Here is a 21,466-nt window from a genome sequence, read left to right on the forward strand (position 1 = left end):
GATTTCCCAAATCATAAAGTTGGATATCTTTGAAAATTAAATAACATAAGAGACCTTTTTACTAACTTGAACACTTCCAATGGAGATGTGATAGAATATCAGCCACTTGACTTACAAACCTAAAAAGATTAATACAAGTAATTTCTTAGGAACTATTACTATGTCTTGGGTCAAAAAAGTCTACTACAAAATTTTTAAGGCTATGTTGATCAAAGATCATAATGCCCATCAATTAGGTTTCTGTATGGTACCTGAGATTATTATCCAACCAGCCTTCCGACACACAGCAGGACAGGCTTTTCACTGCACAGAGGATGGGGTGGGCAGGGGAGGGTTCAAGTAAACCTCCACACAAATTATGCTCTGGTGTCATGCAAGGTAACACTCCTACACTATTCAACAATCAGTGAGATTTTATGTTTTTTTAATAATAACGAAATTCTAAAACACAATTTTCAGATAGTGTTATTCTTTACCTGGAAACCTTTTTCTGTACTTCAATAGAATAATTATGGAAAAGATTTTATTAGGATGAAAAAATAAGAAGGTGAGATAAATAAAACTTTTATTAACTTCCTATTTCATGAAATTTTTAAGTACCATGATCTTCTATTCCTTAAATAAAGTTTTTTCTGGCAATTAAATATTCACTAAATTTTTAAAAGCCAAGTCATATTTTAAATGTAGTGAGATTTAAACAAGAATGCAAGAACTTGATTAATTCAAGACCACTTATTTTTAAAAAGTTGGAAAATCACAAAGTTTTTTTTTAAGTTACGTTTACAGGTAACTTAACTCCATTAAGATTTCCATAGTAATGCTTATTTTATTTTCTTCTACCACAGGACTGTTAGTTTCTGAAAGCGACTAGGTCTTGCTTAATTCTGAACCCCTCCTATCTAGCTCCTGGCAGAAAACAGGCAATAGGCACTCCAAACATATTTGATGAATGAACGAAGGAATGGAATAAAACCAGGTCAGTCACCTCATTACCATATTAAGAAGAGAAAGTACAAAATGTTTCACATGTTTTAGATAAGTACTTCAATGCTATATTGAATCCAGTTAACAAAGTATTAAGAAGACAATGAGAAAAAAAAGGGGGAAGAGTCATACAATAGATAAAAAGGGACGGGAAGAAATGGAGGGAGTTATCAGAGATAGGGAGACAGGGCACAGACACAGAGGGAGAAGGAAAGCTGGAGTGGGGGCCAGAGAGAGAGTAGACTAGAAGTACAGAAAATGGCAAAGAAATGGAAGAATAAGGTTGGTATCAAGTATGCACAAATTAGATGGATAGGAGTGCATTCCTAGGTAGAGTTGTTATATGAGCCACCCAACAATCTACGGTTCACAGGCTGTTTAAACTTCTTATTATTCACTGTTTTGAGATTGTTTCTTTCTCCTACCCTTTATTTTTCTAAGTCATAGCAGCAATGACCAGCAGGGACCAAAAACATTCCTCAGGTATCACTCATTCAGGGGAGAGAGATCCTGTCCTGCGGCTCCTTCCTGACTGTGTCTACTTGCCCAAAGGGGAGGGAGTCCTTTCACAAACTGAAGAATGCCTTTGTGATATAAATAAATACCATATTACTGCCTCATTATGTAAGTTGAAAATTTTTAACAATACTTAACACAATACTGGGCACATAATATATAATCAAAATATCACTTCCAAGTTTTCTTTTTTTCAGTAGGAAATATTGTTAAACAATCTCATGAAATTTTGAAAGGACATTTTGAAATGTGATGCTGTAATGTTCACATCTATTTCTATAATCAATTGACTACACAACACTTGATTTTATGACACCATTTGTATCCTCCCTTTTCCTCCTCCATGATTTAATTTAAAATATTTGATTTGATTATCTTGAATTATAAGACAGCTCTGGAAACCTCATCAACTATAAACAGCGATTATTCTGGCCGAAGACCACTGATGGATGAATGTAATCACTGACCTCTATCAAAATGGTTCTTTCACATTCGCTGCATCCTGGGCTTTGTTTTCTTTGGAAACATACGAAGTAATAAAAACTCATTGCTATGGTTATAAACAATGAGACACACAAAAGGTCATACTTTCAAACTTCTGCTTACATCAGAAACCACAGATTATTCAGAGGGAACTTTTAAGGAACAAAGCATACTTCAGAAGGAAATGGGTTTTTAAAAATTGTCCATTCTACTTTCACAAAAGAGTTACTAAAAAGCAGCCACATCCAGACAAGAAGTCTGTTCCTTCCTTCTGCAGCATGTTTCTTTCTTCTGTCCTTGGTCCTTTTTACTTCCTAAAAATCAACTGTAAATATACAAGTCACTTTATAGGTAAAAATGTGCTTTTTTTAGTCCAAAAATGATTTCTGATCATTTGTATAAACCTATTTTTTTGCAACAAATCATCGTGTTTTCAATCAATTTATCATTTATGAGCTGCTTAATTGTCTTTACTGATTTTAGCATGAGGTTTCTCTTCATTCCTAAAATTAGACCAAAGAATAGTCTAAAAATTGTTAAAGAAAAACAAGCCATTCAATATTTTTTTGAATACAGTAAGGAAACATTACTGAGGACCATTGTAACAGGTATAGGGATCACAGCAATGAGACCTTGCAGTGGGGTACAGAGATTGGGCTCAACTCCAAACACAGCATGGGCAAAAGGGGATTTATAGCCAAGAAGCAGATAAAGGGTGAGTGGAAGGAAAATTGACTAAAAAGGAAATTTCAGGGGTCAGGGGATTCTGGCGAACTGACCTAACAGGATTCTTGCTAAAGACAGGCCAGGGTGATCAGACATTACCTGGAGGTGAAGAAGGACAAGGAACCTGATCAATCTGGTGATCAATTAACTAGGGTGAGAGGTTTTTGCTAAATTGATTTAGGGTTCTTTGTTACAACTGGATTTTATAAGGATACCCACAGATGGGCCTAATCCTTAGTGAGGTCACTATTTAAATAAACTCTCCTATTAGCGCAAATACATCTCTGAACTTTGAACTACATGAGCTTTAAAATTGACTAGTGAAAGTAACCAGAATTTTTATGTCAGTTATTCATAGTCAGATTTGTATTTTGAACAGAAGTTGATGGTTAAATGCTCTAGAAGAAAATGGAGGTCAAGAGTTAAGAGACAAGAGGAATCTGGAAAGCGTAGCTCTGCCGCTTCTCAGCTTTTCTGACCTCAGAGCAAATCCTCTGCACTCTTGGTCTCCACTTTGCCCATCCGTATATGGAGGGGATGCTGAGCAATGTTCTCTGTCTCTCAGAGGGAGAACTAGTCAAAGGTTTTAACACACTACTATGACTTTACTTCCCTGATATAATTCTTATATAAAATCTAATCTACTCCCTGCTTTCAAGACTCTGGATCCTAGGGTCCTTCCTCAGCATCCTGTAACACGTATCATGTTACCAGGGGTAGAAAAAAACTATTTCATGATGGAATGGAGAGCCTGTGCAAGTAGTGTATGTGTGCGTGTGTGTGTGTGTGTGTTTTGATACACTTGATATTTTTTCAGGGTGATGTTCACAAATGCTAATCAATTAAGCTAACATGTCATCACTATTGATTCACTTATCAAGAACAAGAAGTCTGTGTGACATTCAAAAATAAAAATAAAAAGGATTTAGGAAAAGAAGAATGTAAAAGGCATTTCAAAACTTATCAAAACACAAAAATAAAGATCTTCCATTAAAAAAAACAACAGATTGCGAACAGAAAAGTAATAAGGCCTTATGATACAGAAATAGCCAAGTTCAAAACTGATTCTCACATATAGGAAGTAACATACACATTTTGAGTAATTTATAAAATTGATCCTTCCTCCCTAAGTTTTATGATCCTTGTACTATGTTCAAAGAGGAGACTGTAATCTAAGAAACTAGTAATTTTAAGACAATTTAAATAGCTATAATCAATAACTAGCAATGTTTCCTAATTATACCAACCCTCAGAAAATAAGATAAAAGCATCCTCTGATGTGTTCATGGACTCTTAACACAAAAAAGACAGATAGGGCTTCCTGAAGCAGACCTTCCATAATATATTTAATTCTAGCTACAAAAAATAGGATACAAAATCCCAACCTTTCATAATTCCATTTTAGCATGTTACTTAGACTTCGTAATGATCTGACTACAGTGACATACAAAACTCTAGATAAAGGCTATGTGAGTTTACCATACCAAAAAAACAAAGGAACAGACAACACCAACAAAAAAAAACCCTGTCCACCTTCTGTATTCATTTCATGTGAGAAAATAACTTTTTTGGTTGTCATGGCAACTATAATATTATAATATTGTAATAAATATTGGAATTGGGACAATCTTATAAAAATTGAAATTCATAATCAATACATTTCCATTCCATTAGTCACCCTATCTAGACCTCTCATTCAAACCTAAAACTCTCTTCTCACTCTCCTTGAGACCTTGCTTCCTACTTCACAGAAACAATCACAAAATGAACTTCCATGTGCTCTCACTACCACAGGGACCTAGTGCATCCCCACCTGGCTTCTCCTCAACACCCCCCCATGCCCAGGGGAGAATCTGCTTGTTCTCCTGGATTCGGTTCACTGTTGATAAATTTTGCACATATAGTTCTCCACTTTCTCCTCTTAATCACTATTTTTTCCCATTCTATGTCCACAATAGCACTCTTTTTATAAATGACTTTTCCCTATCTTACATACCCTCATTTCTCTGCTTTGTTCTCTTTTGTAGTAAACTTCCATATTTTATAGTAATCTTTTTACCTACATAATGACTTATGAATCTAATTGCCTTAATTTAGTGATAAAATAGTCCTTCTTCTTGCTATCAAGCCTATTAGGCACACCTGAGGTCTGACAATCAGACTCTCCCATCTCCCTCTTATTCACCAGTGATCAAGACATTTCAATCACAATTTAAATAACAATGCTGCTGAAAATACAGGAGGCAGCACAGAATCCAGCTGCTTCGTTTATAATTGTACTGGTTCCATAACAGCACTATTAGCAAAACCAATGTCTTCTTATGCTTTAGCAAAGAGGTCCTAAGAAACAAGAATGAGACTGTTTACATTAGGCCATGTTGTCATTTGAATACTAATATCTATCACTAACATTTTTCTTTGGATTTATTGTTGAAAATAAATCATCCCTAATAATTATATGCATAATATATTTACTTAAAATATTTAAATGTTTTATATAAAATATATTTTTAAAGAATAAGAAGAAAATCTACCAACTAAATTGACCTTATAAAATATATTCAGCATTCTTTAGGTAGGGAAAAGAAACTCTCACACACCAGTTAATATTCAATAAAAAATAAATGTGGCCTCATCAGAGAAACTCAACAAGAAAGAGGAGCATGCCATTTACCTCCCCTGCTAGAAAGGACAATTACAATCTTGGTTTTAAGGTTTAAAAGAATTTCAAATCATTCTGTCAGATGCAAATACCAATCAAAACTACATTTCTCCCTTGTATACATGTATGACTACACTACCGGTGTGACACTGCACAGAGAAATAAGTTGTGCTCCATTTGTGTACAATCTGTCAAAATGCATTCTACTGTCATGTATAACTAATTAGAACAAGTTTAAAATTTTTTTTAAATGTAAAAACTTTCTTTCTCCTTTGATCAATAATATCCTAATTTTGAACTATAGAATTAGGAAAATATAAAATTATATTATATAAAATTAGTAAATAGGTTCTGTTTCGAATTTTGTGGCTATTTTCTATGTAGCCCCAAAAGGAATTATTTTCAAAGTTTGATTATAAATGTAATGTAAAAATCATAAATAGAATGTTAAAAAAGTCATTATATAAGAAGCTTATACAATCTTATTAAAGATTATTGTATACTGACTTAAAAATATATGTATTTCTAAATATAATATCCCATAGAATTGGACTGACAATAAAACTGAAGGAAATCAGCACATAGAAGCAGCACTAAGCATTTGGTCCCTGGATCTGAAACCAGAGAAGCTGACACAGAGTGTAGTCATTTTTAGGTCAATATAACATGTTGGCAAATGTCACATAAGCCTAAGCTTTCGAAATTAGCATTAACCTTTAATCATTTCCAGAACTGCCTTCAGTAGTCATCTAGCTCAACCAGCTCACTTTGCAAATTAGGGACTAAACTTCCAGCACTATTAACAGGTTTGTCCCAAGGTTACCCAGGAGGAAATAAGAGAACTGGGGCTAGAACCCAAGTTCCTTATTCTGTCTCCAAAGCAATTAATTTCATTCACTTCAGAAGATGTGCCAGATAAAACAGTATTTTAAAATGTGCAAAACTACTGTTCTGCAGAGTTCAAGGTGATTTTGAATTTCAAAAATCACTGTACATCCTTTCATTATCAGCTACAGGGGCTATGAAATATAAGCAAGCTTTTACAATTCATTTTCTAAATTGTAACATTTTTGAAGAATCTAAAATGCAATGTTCATTAAGTCTAATTTATGTCTCTTGAAGTTGTTCAATAGGTAATAAACCTTTTCAAGAAATAGAAATTGCAGTCCTTTACCACTAATGTCTCATTAAACTTAGTTATCTGTGTCTTTAATGAAAATTCATTTTTTAGTATGACAAAAGTTCTGTTGATGAAAGAAGTCTAGTTTGGTACTATGCATAGCCTGAATATGGAAGTGTACATTGATTGTCAAAATCCCTGAATCTGAACATTGAGGGGTAGTGAAATGTTCTCTTGTAAATGACACGTTTTCTGGCAGCCCTGGTGTGCTTAGAATATTCCAATGGTACACCTGTTGTCCAGGCCAAGTACTGTGCCGCAGTCTGGCTGGGCACAAAATCACGAGCCACTCAAGCAGGAACAAACTTTATTTTTTGAAACTGCCGCCAATACCCGGTACGCGCCCGGGAAGATCACATGTGGCATTCTCCCCCGAGTTCTCCCGGAACCCCAGAGCAAGTTCCTCCCCTGGAATTCCCTCCTACTGCACTTCCCCAACCAATGGGAACTCTCCAGGAGTCCCGCAGCAGGCTGAGGTGAACAGCAGGAGTCCAATATCCATATGAATGTAAATCTTAACATAATCATATCATCTCAAAGGCTAGCTGGCGTCACCTTTCAACCAAAAATGGCATGCATCATATTACTTGGCTGTGGCTCTCAGCAGTACTGAAAATACCTCTGTTTACTCTCAAAAGTATCTTGTTTGACAAAATCGCTTGATCACCCTAATGATGCTCTTTCACACCTCTGTACATTCATACTTGATAGTCTGACCTTGATTTCTCATTCCCAAATGTTCTCCCGAAAAAAAAAAAATCATTCACATTTGCATTCAAGTTCAATTTCCTCATAAAGATTTCCTTGTACTAATGACTTCTGTCTTTCATTACACTGCATGTAAAATTCCATTACAGCCATTATTTCACTGTATTACAGTGTATATGCCTGTCTTCCAAGAGGGCATGGGTCCCTTGTGAGCAGAGATTAGTGTCTCTCTCTCTTTGTCCAGCACTCAACACAGGCCACAGAGAATCATGCACACAATTCACACTGAATGAATGAATTTATCATATACTCTATCATATAAAATTTAAGTGTTAGATATTTGTATTCTTGAAAGGCTTGGCATGTTGAAGGATGATTCAATTCTGGTATGATTTATATCATAAAAGATATAACCATAAAAGAATTCTAGGTATAATTCCCTGCCTAAATGTATACAAAAAAAGTGCTAGTTTGCATTTATAAATTCTTAGGTGAGCTTTAGCAACTATTATTACATATGCTCAAACATGTGTATATCAGTAACTAAGATAAATTCACACAGATGAACATAGCAGGGAGCTAGCAATTAGGTGTTTTCAATTTAATAGTAAAATGCATGAATGTCTTCTCAGTTGTTGTCTTTTAAACTGAATGAACAGTTTTATTTTGTGCAGTTTCAACTGAGGGTGAACTGTGGCTGGAATATTTAAGGGGAGCTAGAATAAAATGACTGATGGGGAGGCTGGGGTTGTGGCTCAGCAGTACAGCACTTGCCTAGCACGTGCAGGATGCTGGGTTCATTTCTCAGCACCACATTAAAAAAAAAAGGTATTGTGTCTAACTACAACTTAAAAAAAATATATTTTTTAAATGACTGATGGTACATACAAATATTCCTTTTCCATTTTAAACTACTGTCTTTATTGGACTAATTACACTGTCCTCAAACATTTGTGTACATAAGAATTACGATATGTTGAAAATTAAGATTCCCAAGACTTGGTGGGACCCAAAATTCTATCTTTAAAAATCATACCACCCGACCCAGAACAGTCCCAGCGACCCACCGGCGTGTTAGCCACGTCACCCCAATTGGAGTAGGGGCAGGGCAGAGCCGCCGCCCGCGCCCGCAAGGTAGGCAGACCTGCGACCGACCAGCGGAACAGGCCCAGCGGCCTGCCAGCATGGTAGACACGTCACCCCAATTGGAGTAGGGGCAGAGCAGAGCCGCCGCCCGCGCCCTGAACAGGCCCAGCGACCCGCCGGCGTGGTAGTCACGTCACCCCAATTGGAGTAGGGGCAGAGCAGAGCCGCCACCCACGCCCAAAAGGTAGGCAGACCTGCGACCGACCAGAGGAACAGGTCCAGTGGCCTGCCGGCATGGTAGACACATCACCCCAATTGGAGTAGGGGCAGAGCAGAGCCGCCGCCCGTGCCCGGAACAGGCCCAGTGACCCGCCGGCGTGGTAGTCACGTCACCCCAATTGGAGTAGGGGCAGAGCAGAGCCGCCGCCCGCGCCCGGAACAGGCCCAGTGACCCGCCAGCGTGGTAGTCACGTCACCCCAATTGGAGTAGGGGCAGAGCAGAGCCGCCGCCTGCTCCCGGAACAGGCCCAGCGACCCGCCGGCGTGGTAGTCACGTCACCCCAATTGGAGTAGGGGCAGAGCAGAGCCGCCGCCTGCGCCCGCAAGGTAGGCAGACCTGCGACCGACTGGCGGGACAGGCCCAGCGGCCTGCCGGCATGGTAGTCAAGTCACCCCAATTGGAGTAGGGGCAGAGCAGAGCCGCCGCCCGCGCCTGCAAGGTAGGCAGACCTGCGACTGACAGGCAGAACAGGCCCAGCGACCCATCAGCGTGGTAGACAGATCACCCCAATTGGAGGAGGAGCACAGCCGCTGCCCGCCCCTGCAAGGGAGACTTTTCAACTATACAAGAGTAATATAAATATATAGGGGGAAAATTCAATAACACAACAGTTTCAACAAGCAGAAAGAAATGCGAGCAGTGTGAAAAGACAAGGAAAGAAAGGACCACAAGCAATGCAGGTCAACTCAACTTTAGAAGAGGTAATAGCTGCAGCAGATGGAATGTCAGATAAAGAATTCAGGATATACATGCTTCAGATAATCTGGAGTCTCAAGGAAGACATTAGACAGCAAAATCAGATAATGAAAGATCACTTCGACAATGAATTACATAAACAAATCCAAGAAGCAAAAGATCAAATATACAGGGAGATAGAGGTTATAAAAAACAAACAGAAATCCTAGAAAAGCAGGAAGCAATAAACCAACTTAAAAACACAATTGAGAATACTACCAGCAGAGTAGATCACTTAGAAGATAGAACATCAGACAATGAAGACAAAGTATTTCAACTTGAAAAGAACATAGACAGCTCAGCAAGACTGTTAAGAAACCATGAGCAGAACATCCAAGAAATATGGGATAACATAAAGAGACCAAACTTAAGAGTCATTGGGATACAGGAAGGTATAGAAGTCCAAACCAAAGGAATGAGCAAACTATTCAATGAAATAATACGAGAAAACTACCCAGACTTGAAGAATGAGACAGAATCCCAAATCCTAGAAGCCTACAGGACGCCGAATGTGCAAAATCATAAGAGATCCACACCTAGACACATTATAATGAAGATGCCCAATACACAGAATAAGGAAAGAATTTTAAAAGCTACAAGAGAAAGGAAGCAGATTATATTTAGGGGTAAACCAATCAGGATAACAGCTGATCTTTCAACACAGAGTCTGAAAGCTAGAAGATCCTGGAATAACATATTTCAAACAATGAAAGAAAATGGGTTCCAACCAAGAATTGTGTATCCAGCGAAATTAAGCTTCAGGATGGAAGATGAAATTAAAATCTTCCACGATAAACAAAAGTTAAAAGAATTTGCAGCTAGAAAACCATCTCTTCAAAACGTCCTCGGCAAAAGATTACACAAAGAGGAAATGGAAAATAACAATGAAAACCAACAGCGGGAGGTAGTACAGTAAAGGGGGGAAAATAATCAAAGAGGAAAACAAACCATGTTTAGTAACATAAATAAACAAATATGGCTGGAAGAACAACCCATATCTCAATAATAACCCTAAATGTTAATGGATTAAACTCACAAATTAAGAGACACAGGCTAGTAGAATAGATCACAAAACAAGACCCAACAATATGCTGCCTACAGGAGACGCATTTGATAGGAAAAGACATACATAAACTGAAGGTGAAAGGTTGGGAAAAATCATATCACTCATATGGACTTCGGAAACAAGCGGAGTGTCCATACTCATATCAAATAAAATAGATTTCAAGCCAAAGTTAATCAAAAGGGATAAAGAGGGACACTACATACTGCTCAAGGGAACCATACACCAACAAGACATAACAATCATAAATATATATGCCCCAAACAAACTCTTCTCAAGTTCAAGAGTCTAATAGACCACCATACAATAATCATGGGAGACTTCAACACACCTCTCTCACCACTGGACAGACCTTCCAAACAAAAGTTGAATAAGGAAACTATAGAACTCAATAACACAATTAATAACCTAGACTTAATTGACATATATAGAATATACCACCCAACATCAAGCAGTTACACTTTTTTCTCAGCAGCACATGGATCCTTCTCAAAAATAGATCATATATTATGTCACAGGGCAACTCTTAGACAATATAAAGGAGTAGAGATAATACCATGCATCTTATCTGATCATAGTGGAATGAAACTGAAAATCAACGATAAAAGAAATAAGGAAAAATCATGCATCACTTGGAGAATGAATAATAGGTTACTTGAATGATCAATGGGTTTTAGAAGACATCAAGGAGGATATTAAAAAATTCTTAGAGATAAATGAAAACACAGACACAACATATCGGAATCTATAGGACTCATTGAAAGCAGTTCTAAGAGGAAAATTCATTGCTTGGAGTTCATTCCTTAAAAAAAGAAAAAAAAACAAATAAACGATATTATACTTCATCTCAAAATCCTAGAAAAAGAAGAGCAAAACAACAGCAAAAGAAGTAGAAGGCAAGAAATAATTAAAATCAGAGCTGAAATTAATGAAATCGAAACAAAAGAAACAATTGAAAAAATTGACAAAACTAAAAGTTGGTTCTTTGAAAAAATAAATGAAATCGACAGACCCTTAGCCATGCTAACGAAGAGAAGAAGAGAGAGAACTCATATTACTCGCATATGGGATGAAAAAGGCAATATCACAACAGACACTTCAGAAATAAAAAAGATAATCAGAAATTATTTTGAATCCTTATACTTCAACAAAATAGAAGATAGTGAAGGCATCGATAAATCTCTTAAGTCATATGATCTGCCCAGATTGAGTCAGGAGGATATAGACAACCTAAACAGACCAATATCAATTGAGGAAATAGAAGAAATCATCAAAAGATTACCAACTAAGAAAAGCCCAGGACCGGATGGGTATATAGCAGAGTTTTACAAAACCTTTAAAGAGGAACTAATACCAATACTTTTCAAGCTATTTCAGGAAATAGAAAAAGAGGGAGAACTTCCAAATTCATTCTACGAGGCCAATATCACCCTGATTCCGAAACCAGACAAAGACACTTCAAAGAAAGAAAACTACAGACCAATATCTCTAATGAACCTAGATGCAAAAATCCTCAATAAAATTCTGGCGAATCGGATACAAAAACATATCAAAAAAATTGTGCACCATGATCAAGTAGGATTCATCCCTGGGATGCAAGGCTGGTTTAATATACGGAAATCAATAAATGTTATTCACCACATCAATAGACTTAAAAATAAGAACCATATGATCATCTCGATAGATGCAGAAAAAGCATTCGACAAAGTACAGCATCCCTTTATGTTCAAAACTCAGAAAAACTAGGGATAACAGGAACATACCTCAATATTGTAAAAGCAATCTATGCTAAGCCTCAGGCTAGCATCATTCTGAATGGACAAAAGTTGAAGGCATTCCCTCTAAAATCTGGAACAAGACAGGGATGCCCTCTCTCACCACTTCTGTTCAACATAGTTCTTGAAACACTGGCCAGAGCAATTAGACAGATGAAAGAAATTAAAGGCATAAAAATAGGAAAAGAAGAAAATAGGAAAATTATCACTATTTGCAGATGACATGATTCTATACCTAGCAGACCCAAAAGGATCTACAAAGAAACTATTAGAGCTAATAAATGAATTCAGCAAAGTTGCAGGATATAAAATCAACATGCATAAATCAAAGGCATTCCTGTATATCAGCAACAAATCCTCTGAAATGGAAATGAGGACAACCACTCCATTCACAATATCCTCAAAAAAAAAATAAAGTACTTGGGAATCAACCTAACAAAAGAGGTAAAAGACTTATACAATGAAAACTACAGAACCCTAAAGAGAGAAATAGAAGAAGGCCTTAGAAGATGGAAAAATATACCCTGTTCATGGAGAGGCAGAACTAACATCATCAAAATGGCGATATTACCAAAAGTTCTCTATAGGTTTAATGCAATGCCAATCAAAATCCCAACGGCATTTCTTGTAGAAATAGAGAAAGCAATCATGAAATTCATATGGAAAAATAAAAGACCCAGAATAGCAAAAACAATGCTAAGCAGGAAGTGTGAATCAGGCGGTATAGCGATACCAGACTTCAAACCATACTACAGAGCAATAGTAACAAAAACAGCATGGTACTGGTACCAAAACAGGTGGGTGGACCAATGGTACAGAATAGAGGACACAGAAACCAATCCACAAAACTACAACTATCTTATATTTGATAAAGGGGCTAAAAGCATGCAATGGAAGAAGGATAGCATCTTCAATAAATGGTGCTGGGAAAACTGGAAATCCATATGCAACAAAATGAAACTGAATCCCTTTCTCTCGCCATTCACAAAAGTTAACTCAAAATGGATCAAGGAGCTTGATATCAAATCAGAGACTTTGCGTCTGATAGAAGAAAAAGTTGGCTACAATCTACATACTATGGGGTCGGGCTCCAAATTCCTCAATAGGACACCCATAGCACAAGAGTTAATAACTAGAATCAACAAATGGGACTTACTCAAACTAAAAAGTTTTTTCTCAGCAAAAGAAACAATAAGAGAGGTAAATAGGGAACCTACATCCTGGGAACAAATCTTTACTCCTCACACTTCAGATAGAGCCCTAATATCCAGAGTATACAAAGAACTCAAAAAATTAGACAATAAGATAACAAATAACCCAATCAACAAATGGGCCAAGGACCTGAACTGACACTTCTCAGAGGAGGACATACAATCAATCAACAAGTACATGAAAAAAATGCTCACCATCTCTAGCAGTCAGAGAAATGCAAATCAAAACCATCTCATTCCAGTAAGATTGGCAGCCATTAGGAAGTCAAACAACAACAAGTGCTGGTGAGGATGTAGGGAAAAGGGTACACTTGTACATTGCTGGTGGGACTGCAAATTGGTGCCGCCAATTTGGAAAGCAGTATGGAGATTTCTTGGAAAGCTGGGAATGGAACCACCATTTGACCCAGCTATTCCCCTTCTCGGTCTATTCCCTAAAGACCTAAAAAGAGCATACTACAGGGACACTGCTACGTCGATATTCATAGCAGCACAATTCACAATAGCAAGACTGTGGAAGCAACCTAGATGCCCTTCAATAGACGAATGGATAAAAAACATGTGGCATTTATACACAATGGAGTATTACTCTGCATTAGAAAATGACAAAATTATAGAATTTGGAGTGAAATGGATGGCATTAGAGCAGATTATGCTAAGTGAAGCTAGCCAATCCCTAAAAAACAAATGCCAAATGTCTTCTTTGATATAAGGAGAGTAACTAAGAACAGAATAGGGACGAAGAGCATGAGAATTAGATTAACATTAAACAGGGATGAGAGGTGGGAGGGAAAGGGAGAGAGAAGGGAAATTGCATGGAAATGGAAGGAGACCCTCAGGGGTATACAAAATTACATATAAGAGGAAGTGAGGGGAAAGGGGAAAAAATACAAGGGGGAGAAATGAATTACAGTAGAGGGGGTAGAGAGAGGAGAGGGGAGGGGAGGGGAGGGGAGGGGGGATAGTAGAGGATAAGAAAGGCAGCAGAATACAACAGACACTAGTATGGCAGTATGTAAATCAGTGGATGCGTAACCGATGTGATTCTGCAATCTGTATACGGGGTAAAAATGGGAGTTCATAACCCACTTGAATCAAAGTGTGAAATATAATATATCAAGAACTATGTAATGTTTGAACAACCAACAATAAAAATTTAAAAAATAAAAAATAAAAAAAATAAAAAGTGCTAATGCTGAATTGTTTTGAAAATATTTGATGATATTTAACTTTTATAGTCATTTAATTTCATCTAAAGTTGTGAGATCTTATTCTATGGAAATACTGAATAAAAGGAGATTATGAACAACAACAAAAAAAAATCATACCACCCAATTGATTTCTATATATATGATTTCAAGATTGAACTGTGAGACACTGAAATGTGATGGGACTCCTTAAAAGTAAAGACATGGCACAGGTCCACTATAAAGAATCGTTATTCAATTACCAAGTTCCTGGTTGTTTCCACTACAGAGCTAAATAGAGGAACAAAGAATATTTGTGAGATCTAAAACTGTTAAGTTTGATATCTTGTCCATTCATATGTACATAGGCATGTGTGTATAAGATGTATTACATATACATTAAACTCCAGATATAAATACTTATATACCAATCCCTCCATATCTGTGAATGAACCATTCCAGGACCTCAATTAGATATCAAAATCTGCAGATGCTCAAGTTTCTTATGTACAGTATTTGCACATAACATCCTCTGCAATCCTCTAGATTACTTACTCTATTAAAACAGGTGTTATATTATTTAGGGGAAAATGGGGAAAAAAAAGCCTGTAAATATTTAGTACTAACCCAATTTTTTCCAAACATTTTTGATGCACAGTTGTTTGGATCTATAGATGTGGATACTACATATATGGAGGATTGACAGCATATATATTATATATTACACATAATTTGTTACAAATTATGAATACATTTTACATGTTTTAATGTAAAACAACAGGTTGAATTATCTGAGAAGTCAGTAGGATAGAGAATTGGATGTAAAACCAAGTTGCTTTAAAGAAAGTAATGAATGCAAACTTTCTTTCATAAACTAGTATGAACTACGATTCTTTCTAACCTCACATATAGCTTTCATACTATCCATGGAAGCTGAAAAAAATCTCCTTTAAAAGTTGAAGTATCTATTTGAAGGGGCACACTCTACAATGGATCCTCTTTGTCCTTTCATTCAGGGTGGAAGGAGGAGTGACCAGGCAGACTGCCTGGAACTAGGTGTTATGGAAGACAAGATCTGCTCGTACACCACCGCTTGCAGGCACTACTCTCAGAGGCAGAGAAACCAACAATAGTAGAGAAACTCACAGCAGCCACCTGTAATAATCCACTTATCTTTTCATACAATAAATATGAACAACTAAGAATTACCAGCTATTTATAAACTAAGGACACAAAAGAAAAAGCTCAAAATAAAGAAAAACTGATTCAGGAGGAAACAAGATTGCTCCAGTGAGAGAAGAGATCTTTAGCCAGTGGCACATTCCTGTCATCTGGGCCTCTTGGGAAGCTGAGACAGGAGGATGGCAAGTTCAAACCCAGCCTCAGCCACTTAGCAAGGCCCTATGCAACTTAGTGAGACCCTGTCTCAAAATTAAAGAGAAAGAGAGAGAGAGAGACAGACAGACAGAGACAGAGAGAGAGAGAGAGAGAGAGAGAGAAAGAAAAAGAGGAGATCTTTAATTCTTGTAAGTATTCTAAGAAAGATGCAAGAATATATCCATTCATAAACAGGAACATACCAACATTCCAAAAGGGAATGACACTAAGTCAGAGTCCATGAAAATTAAGAAATAATTACCAAAATGAAGAAAAATATTCTGTATTTTCCAGTTGGGGAAAAAATGAAGAAATCCCCCAAAATGTAAAGTAATAAAATAATATTCTTCAATATAAAAGTTGAAGAATAAAAAATAAATCCAACAGGTCCAATAACAAACTAAGAAACATCAGTAATAACAAAGAACAAAGACAATGAAAGGACAAAAAATAATCATATAGTAGAAGTTTCTAGAGTCTAAGACATGTCTCTCCCAGATAAAAGGATTCAGTGAATGCATTCAGGAAAAATGAAAAACATCCTGTACACACATGCTCATTAATGTCAGCGTGTCTCAACAGGTGCTCCTCATTCTTCTCTTGGACCCTCTGCTTCTGCTTGACTCCTACACTGTATGGACCCAGAGCTCAGTACTTTCACTGCTTCTCTTTACCTCTTCTATATTTCCCTCTTTTGATCTCATGTAGACTTTTAATATTATCTATATAGTGAAAATTTTGTGTTTTTTATCTCCATCCAACTTCTCCCTCAAATTCCTGATATCAAACTGATTTTCTTTCTGTCATCTAACAGACTAAAATATATGACTAAAATAGAATTTTTATACCAGTGTCTATCCCAAATCTCTACCATAAAGTCTTCCACATCTCAGTAGGCAGCAACACCATTAATTCTGTTCCTTACCCCATAAAACCACAGTCACCTTTAACTCCTCTCTTACTCATACTATGCAAGGTTAGCATCAAACATGAATTTGTAGGAAAGTTGTGTTCAAGAAGAATAGGAACGCCTTAACACTATGATGAAGTTGCATTTTCTCTCTCTACCTATTATGTTCTGTATTGATTATATCTCTCATTCAAAGCAAAACATTTTTTAAGAATGAGAATTCATTTCCTTGCTGAAGGTATAGACATTGCATATTCTATTGTAAATAAACTTACATAATGTTTTAAATTTTGGATATTGATTTTATGTTTCAAATCATCAAAGTATAAAAGACATCTCTATTTGCTAAATTAAATGTACAGTCTATTAATTTTAAAAACATGAAAGTAAATAAAGCAGGAGTTAGCTGAAAGTAGAGATAAAAACAATCTAGGATGAAAAAGAAATCTCTGCAATTAAAAAGTAGAAAATCACAAGGCACAGTCAAAAATTGATGGGTCACAAAATAGAAATTTTATGAAGGTATGTAACAATGGAATTATTTTATTATGTCTATAGAAATTAGAGTGAGAAGGGAGGGTAAATCATAAAAGACAGAAACTTCTCACATGTAATAAAGGGAAATCAATAGCTATTTTAAATTAATATATGAAAATAAAGTATATGAATCTTATTTAAGATACCAGAACAATCATAAAGAGGTTAAAAATAATCACTTCTGATGAGTAGGGAGAGAGGAAAGTGCAATGAGCCTTACTTTTCATTTAGCATCCTCTTTAGTGTTTGAATTTTTACTATGGTATATATTTCCATTATTATGAACAATACATAAATATTGATAAATAATAAAGCAAATAATCACATCCAATCTAGTTTTTATGTCTTGCTTACCACAAACACTCACTTGAATACACTTTTATGAGACAGCAATTTGTATTTCACTGTTAGTCAACGGCATAAAGGATACAAGTACTGATCTGGGCTATTTTAGTGTCGTTTTCCTTTTTTTCCTCACTATCTCAGAGCAGAAATTGGCTAACTACTGTCCTGTCCAAATATTATACTAGCATATATATCTAGTAAAATAATAGTATAAAAACTCATTTACATCTAGAATAAAAAAGAGCTCACACACTGATTCACTGTAACTCCTGAAGGCACCGCAGGCCTATAGACCCCTTCAAAGACACTGCAGTTTCAGGACAGCAAATATTCCCATAGTCCTAGTGCCACCTCTTGCCCTACTTTCACGATTACAAACATGGCAGTATTTTTACCTTGAATAATGCATAGCTTGGTGGCCTGCAATATTAAAATAGAAGTCTGTGGTATGCTTCATCTCATTGGTGTGTCCAGTGGCCTCAATCCAGTGTCCTATGGGGAGACAATAAACACCATCCACCAAGTTGTTTTCATTGTAAGTACAGCAACGGTCATGGTGAGGCCCATTGCCTAGAATAAGAACAAATGACAAATGGACCAATTAAATCAGTGTTTTGCTTAAACAACCTCCAAGTGGCTGATGCAAGATTAATAGAAAGGTGAAAATAAACACAAAGCTGCAAATAGAGTGGACTAAAAGAGCAACTGGAATTTGTAAAGAGTTACTTACGAAAATCACAGGATTTTAAGCTTCCTTTTGAGTACATAAGTTTAAACAAATAATACATATTATCTCTTTCAGAACTTCATGGTACCTTTCAGTGCCCTAAGAGTCCAACTGTCAATTATTTTGCAGCCTGGTAACCTGCTGAAAAGGGTTTTTAAATCCATTTATGCTCCCATGTTATATAATTTTGTCTTCATGGTAAACAAATTTATGACTAAAATCATAATAAAGTTCAAATAATAAATGGATAAATATAAATAAATACATTTAAAATAAAGTTTTAAATGAGCACATCCAATCTAATTTGCAGGTAAAATAGGGGTTGATGAGGAAACTAAGTCTCACAGAAATTAACAAGCTTGCCCAAAGTCATGGAACTACCAGTAGAAGAGTGAGTAGCAACCTGATTCCCCTAATACTCTCCATGAAGGCAATTTATACCATCGTGTATTCTCTACCCATATCATACACAAAGATGCACCATCTTCCTTCTAAGGCCATGAACCATAGGAGATAGAGACAGAAGAACATGTCTCTGACAACATCATTTGCCTGCTTCACAATGCTGTCCCATGTCAACTACACTAGATGCCGTTGTCTGAAGGTTTTGAATTCCTCCCAAATCCATGTTGAAATCAGAACCTCTAAGGTGAAAATATTAGGATCTGGGCCCTTTATGAGAAGATTAGGTCATAAGGACAGAGCCCTCATGAATTGTTAGTGCCCTTATAAAGAGGCCCAGAAAAATTCCTCACTCCTTCTACCATATGAGAACACAGGAAGTAGGTACCATCTGTGAACCCCACAGTGACTCCTCAACAGACACTGAACCTGTTGGTGCCTTGATCTTAGACTTTCCACATCCAGAATTATGAGAAATAAATTTCTGTTGTTCTTAAGCCCTTTATTTGTGGTATTTTGTTATAGCATCCCAAATGATCTATATAGCCTTAATTACTATGAAAATTCCAAAATTTATACATTGTTTGTTAAATCTTATGTGACCATCCCATATCCAATCATTCCTTTCTTCATTACTGCCATAGATTATAATAAGAACTTATAAACAGAATAAATGTCTGAGTGGTTTATAGGAACAAAATCACATTTTCTATGAATATAAAAATTTAATTGATTTGCTACTTTGTTCCATCTTACAAAATACTTAATCTCAACTTTCTGGAACACAAAATCTAAGAAAAATCCTTTAAGTGACTGGGCAATTCTCTGAAATATAACTCTTTTTCATCAGCTAGAAGTCATAACATGACTCCCTTAATAAATAATTACTGATCTTCCTAGATCTGAATCCTCTTTTTTTTCTTAATGTTTTTTTTCTCTTACTAGCTACAAGGCACTACAACACTTCTCCATTAACCCTGATATTTAATAGATGATAGTCAAACCACACTATTAACCCCACTTGTACAAGTATATCCAAAAAAATTAGTAGCAAGAGTAAAAATACACAGGGAGATACATGTTTATACCAATATTATTTTAATAGCAAATACTTTATGTAAATACTTTCACTCCTCCATACATTTAGTAAGAGATACTATGCTAGGTCATGGTAAGGATTTAGGTATGGACAGTAAGAGCTATTTTAAAATTCTGAAAATTTTATCAAGCATGTGTGTGACCAAATTTTTATTTTGAAAAAAAAAAACTTTCTGGTTACAGAATAAAAAACTGGCTCAAGAACAATGAGACAGAAGTAAAGAGAGCATTTAGGAAACTACTACATTAGTCCTAGGAGGGGATAATGAAAGCTTGTTAGTAGAAACAGAAAGAATTAGGTAGATTCACACAGGAAAGGCCATAGGACTTGATGAATAATGAGACATGGGAAAGTGGAGAAGAAAGGGAATCAATAACAAGTCCTGAACTTGTAATGAATATAAATCAATAGACAGTAGGTAGTACCATATGCTGAGACACAAATTCTGGAAGAAATTGGTTTTAGAATGTTGAGTTGTGATATGTCCAAAAGGAGATGTTAAATAGAGATAGAATTACTGGCTTGACACTCAGACCACATCTGAGTTAAAAAATAAAGTTATGAGCCATCTGAGTATAAATGGGAATTGAGTTAAGGATATAGATGAGTCATAAAGGAAATATATATATTGACTGAAAAGAACATAAAACAAGGTCCAAAAGCATTTCTACATTTAAGAGTTGGATAGATAAGGATAACCTTACAAAAGTTGAAGTTGGAGAGGAAAAGTAGGAGTAAATGAAAGGTAGAGCATGACTGAAAATGTAAACATAGACTAAAAACCAAATTGATGCATATCTGGCATTAACAATGGTTACATCTGGAAATAGAACTGGACAGAGGGGGACTATTTTACTCAAAACTATTCTAAATTGATTGGATTTGTTAAAAAGAGTTGGTAATTAAAAGAATATCATAATATTTTATTATTTTAATGAAAGAATATCTATGTTCCCTTCTGATCAATAAAATAAACTAAGGACAATTTAAATAATATCTCTTAAATAAATATAATTATTAAGGAGTTCATGGGTTGGGAACATAGCTCAGTTAGTAAAGTGCTTGCCTCACATGCACAAGGCCATGGGTTCAATCCCTAGCACCACAAAAAAAAAGGAACTCAAATATACGTAAATTAAAATATTCAAGAGAAATATTTTGTGTATCATTGTTTTCCAAAGACTTCTTGATTGCTAGAACTAGTTTTTGAGTTGAATTGGTGTGAACATACTCTGTATACATAGATATTAAAAATTGATTGTACTCTATATGTGTAATAAGAATTGTAATGCATCTGCTGTCATGTATTTTAAAAAAAAAAGATCAATAAAACTAAAAAAAAAGAACTAGTTTTTGAATACTAACTTTTACACGTACATATTTTACGCAATGTTCAACATATATCTTTTATATATAGTAACCTAGAATATAGAAACTATTTTGTAAAGTGTCTTTTAGAGGATGAATCATTGT

At 35.9% G+C, this 21,466-nt stretch overlaps 1 protein-coding gene across 1 annotated transcript in view; it reads right to left on the reverse strand.

The window, feature by feature from the left end:
* EPM2A (EPM2A glucan phosphatase, laforin) overlaps positions 1 to 21,466 on the reverse strand; it is a 122,404-nt gene that overhangs the window by 55,686 nt on the left and 45,252 nt on the right. The window contains exon 2 of the mRNA XM_081294027.1: positions 18,161 to 18,335. Within this exon, the coding sequence (XP_081150153.1) occupies positions 18,161 to 18,335 (175 nt within the window). The remainder of the gene's footprint in view (positions 1 to 18,160; positions 18,336 to 21,466) is intronic.

Source organism: Spermophilus citellus (genome assembly GCF_964194105.1).
Source record: "Spermophilus citellus genome assembly, chromosome: 5".
In the NCBI taxonomy this organism is placed as follows: Eukaryota; Metazoa; Chordata; class Mammalia; order Rodentia; family Sciuridae; genus Spermophilus; species Spermophilus citellus.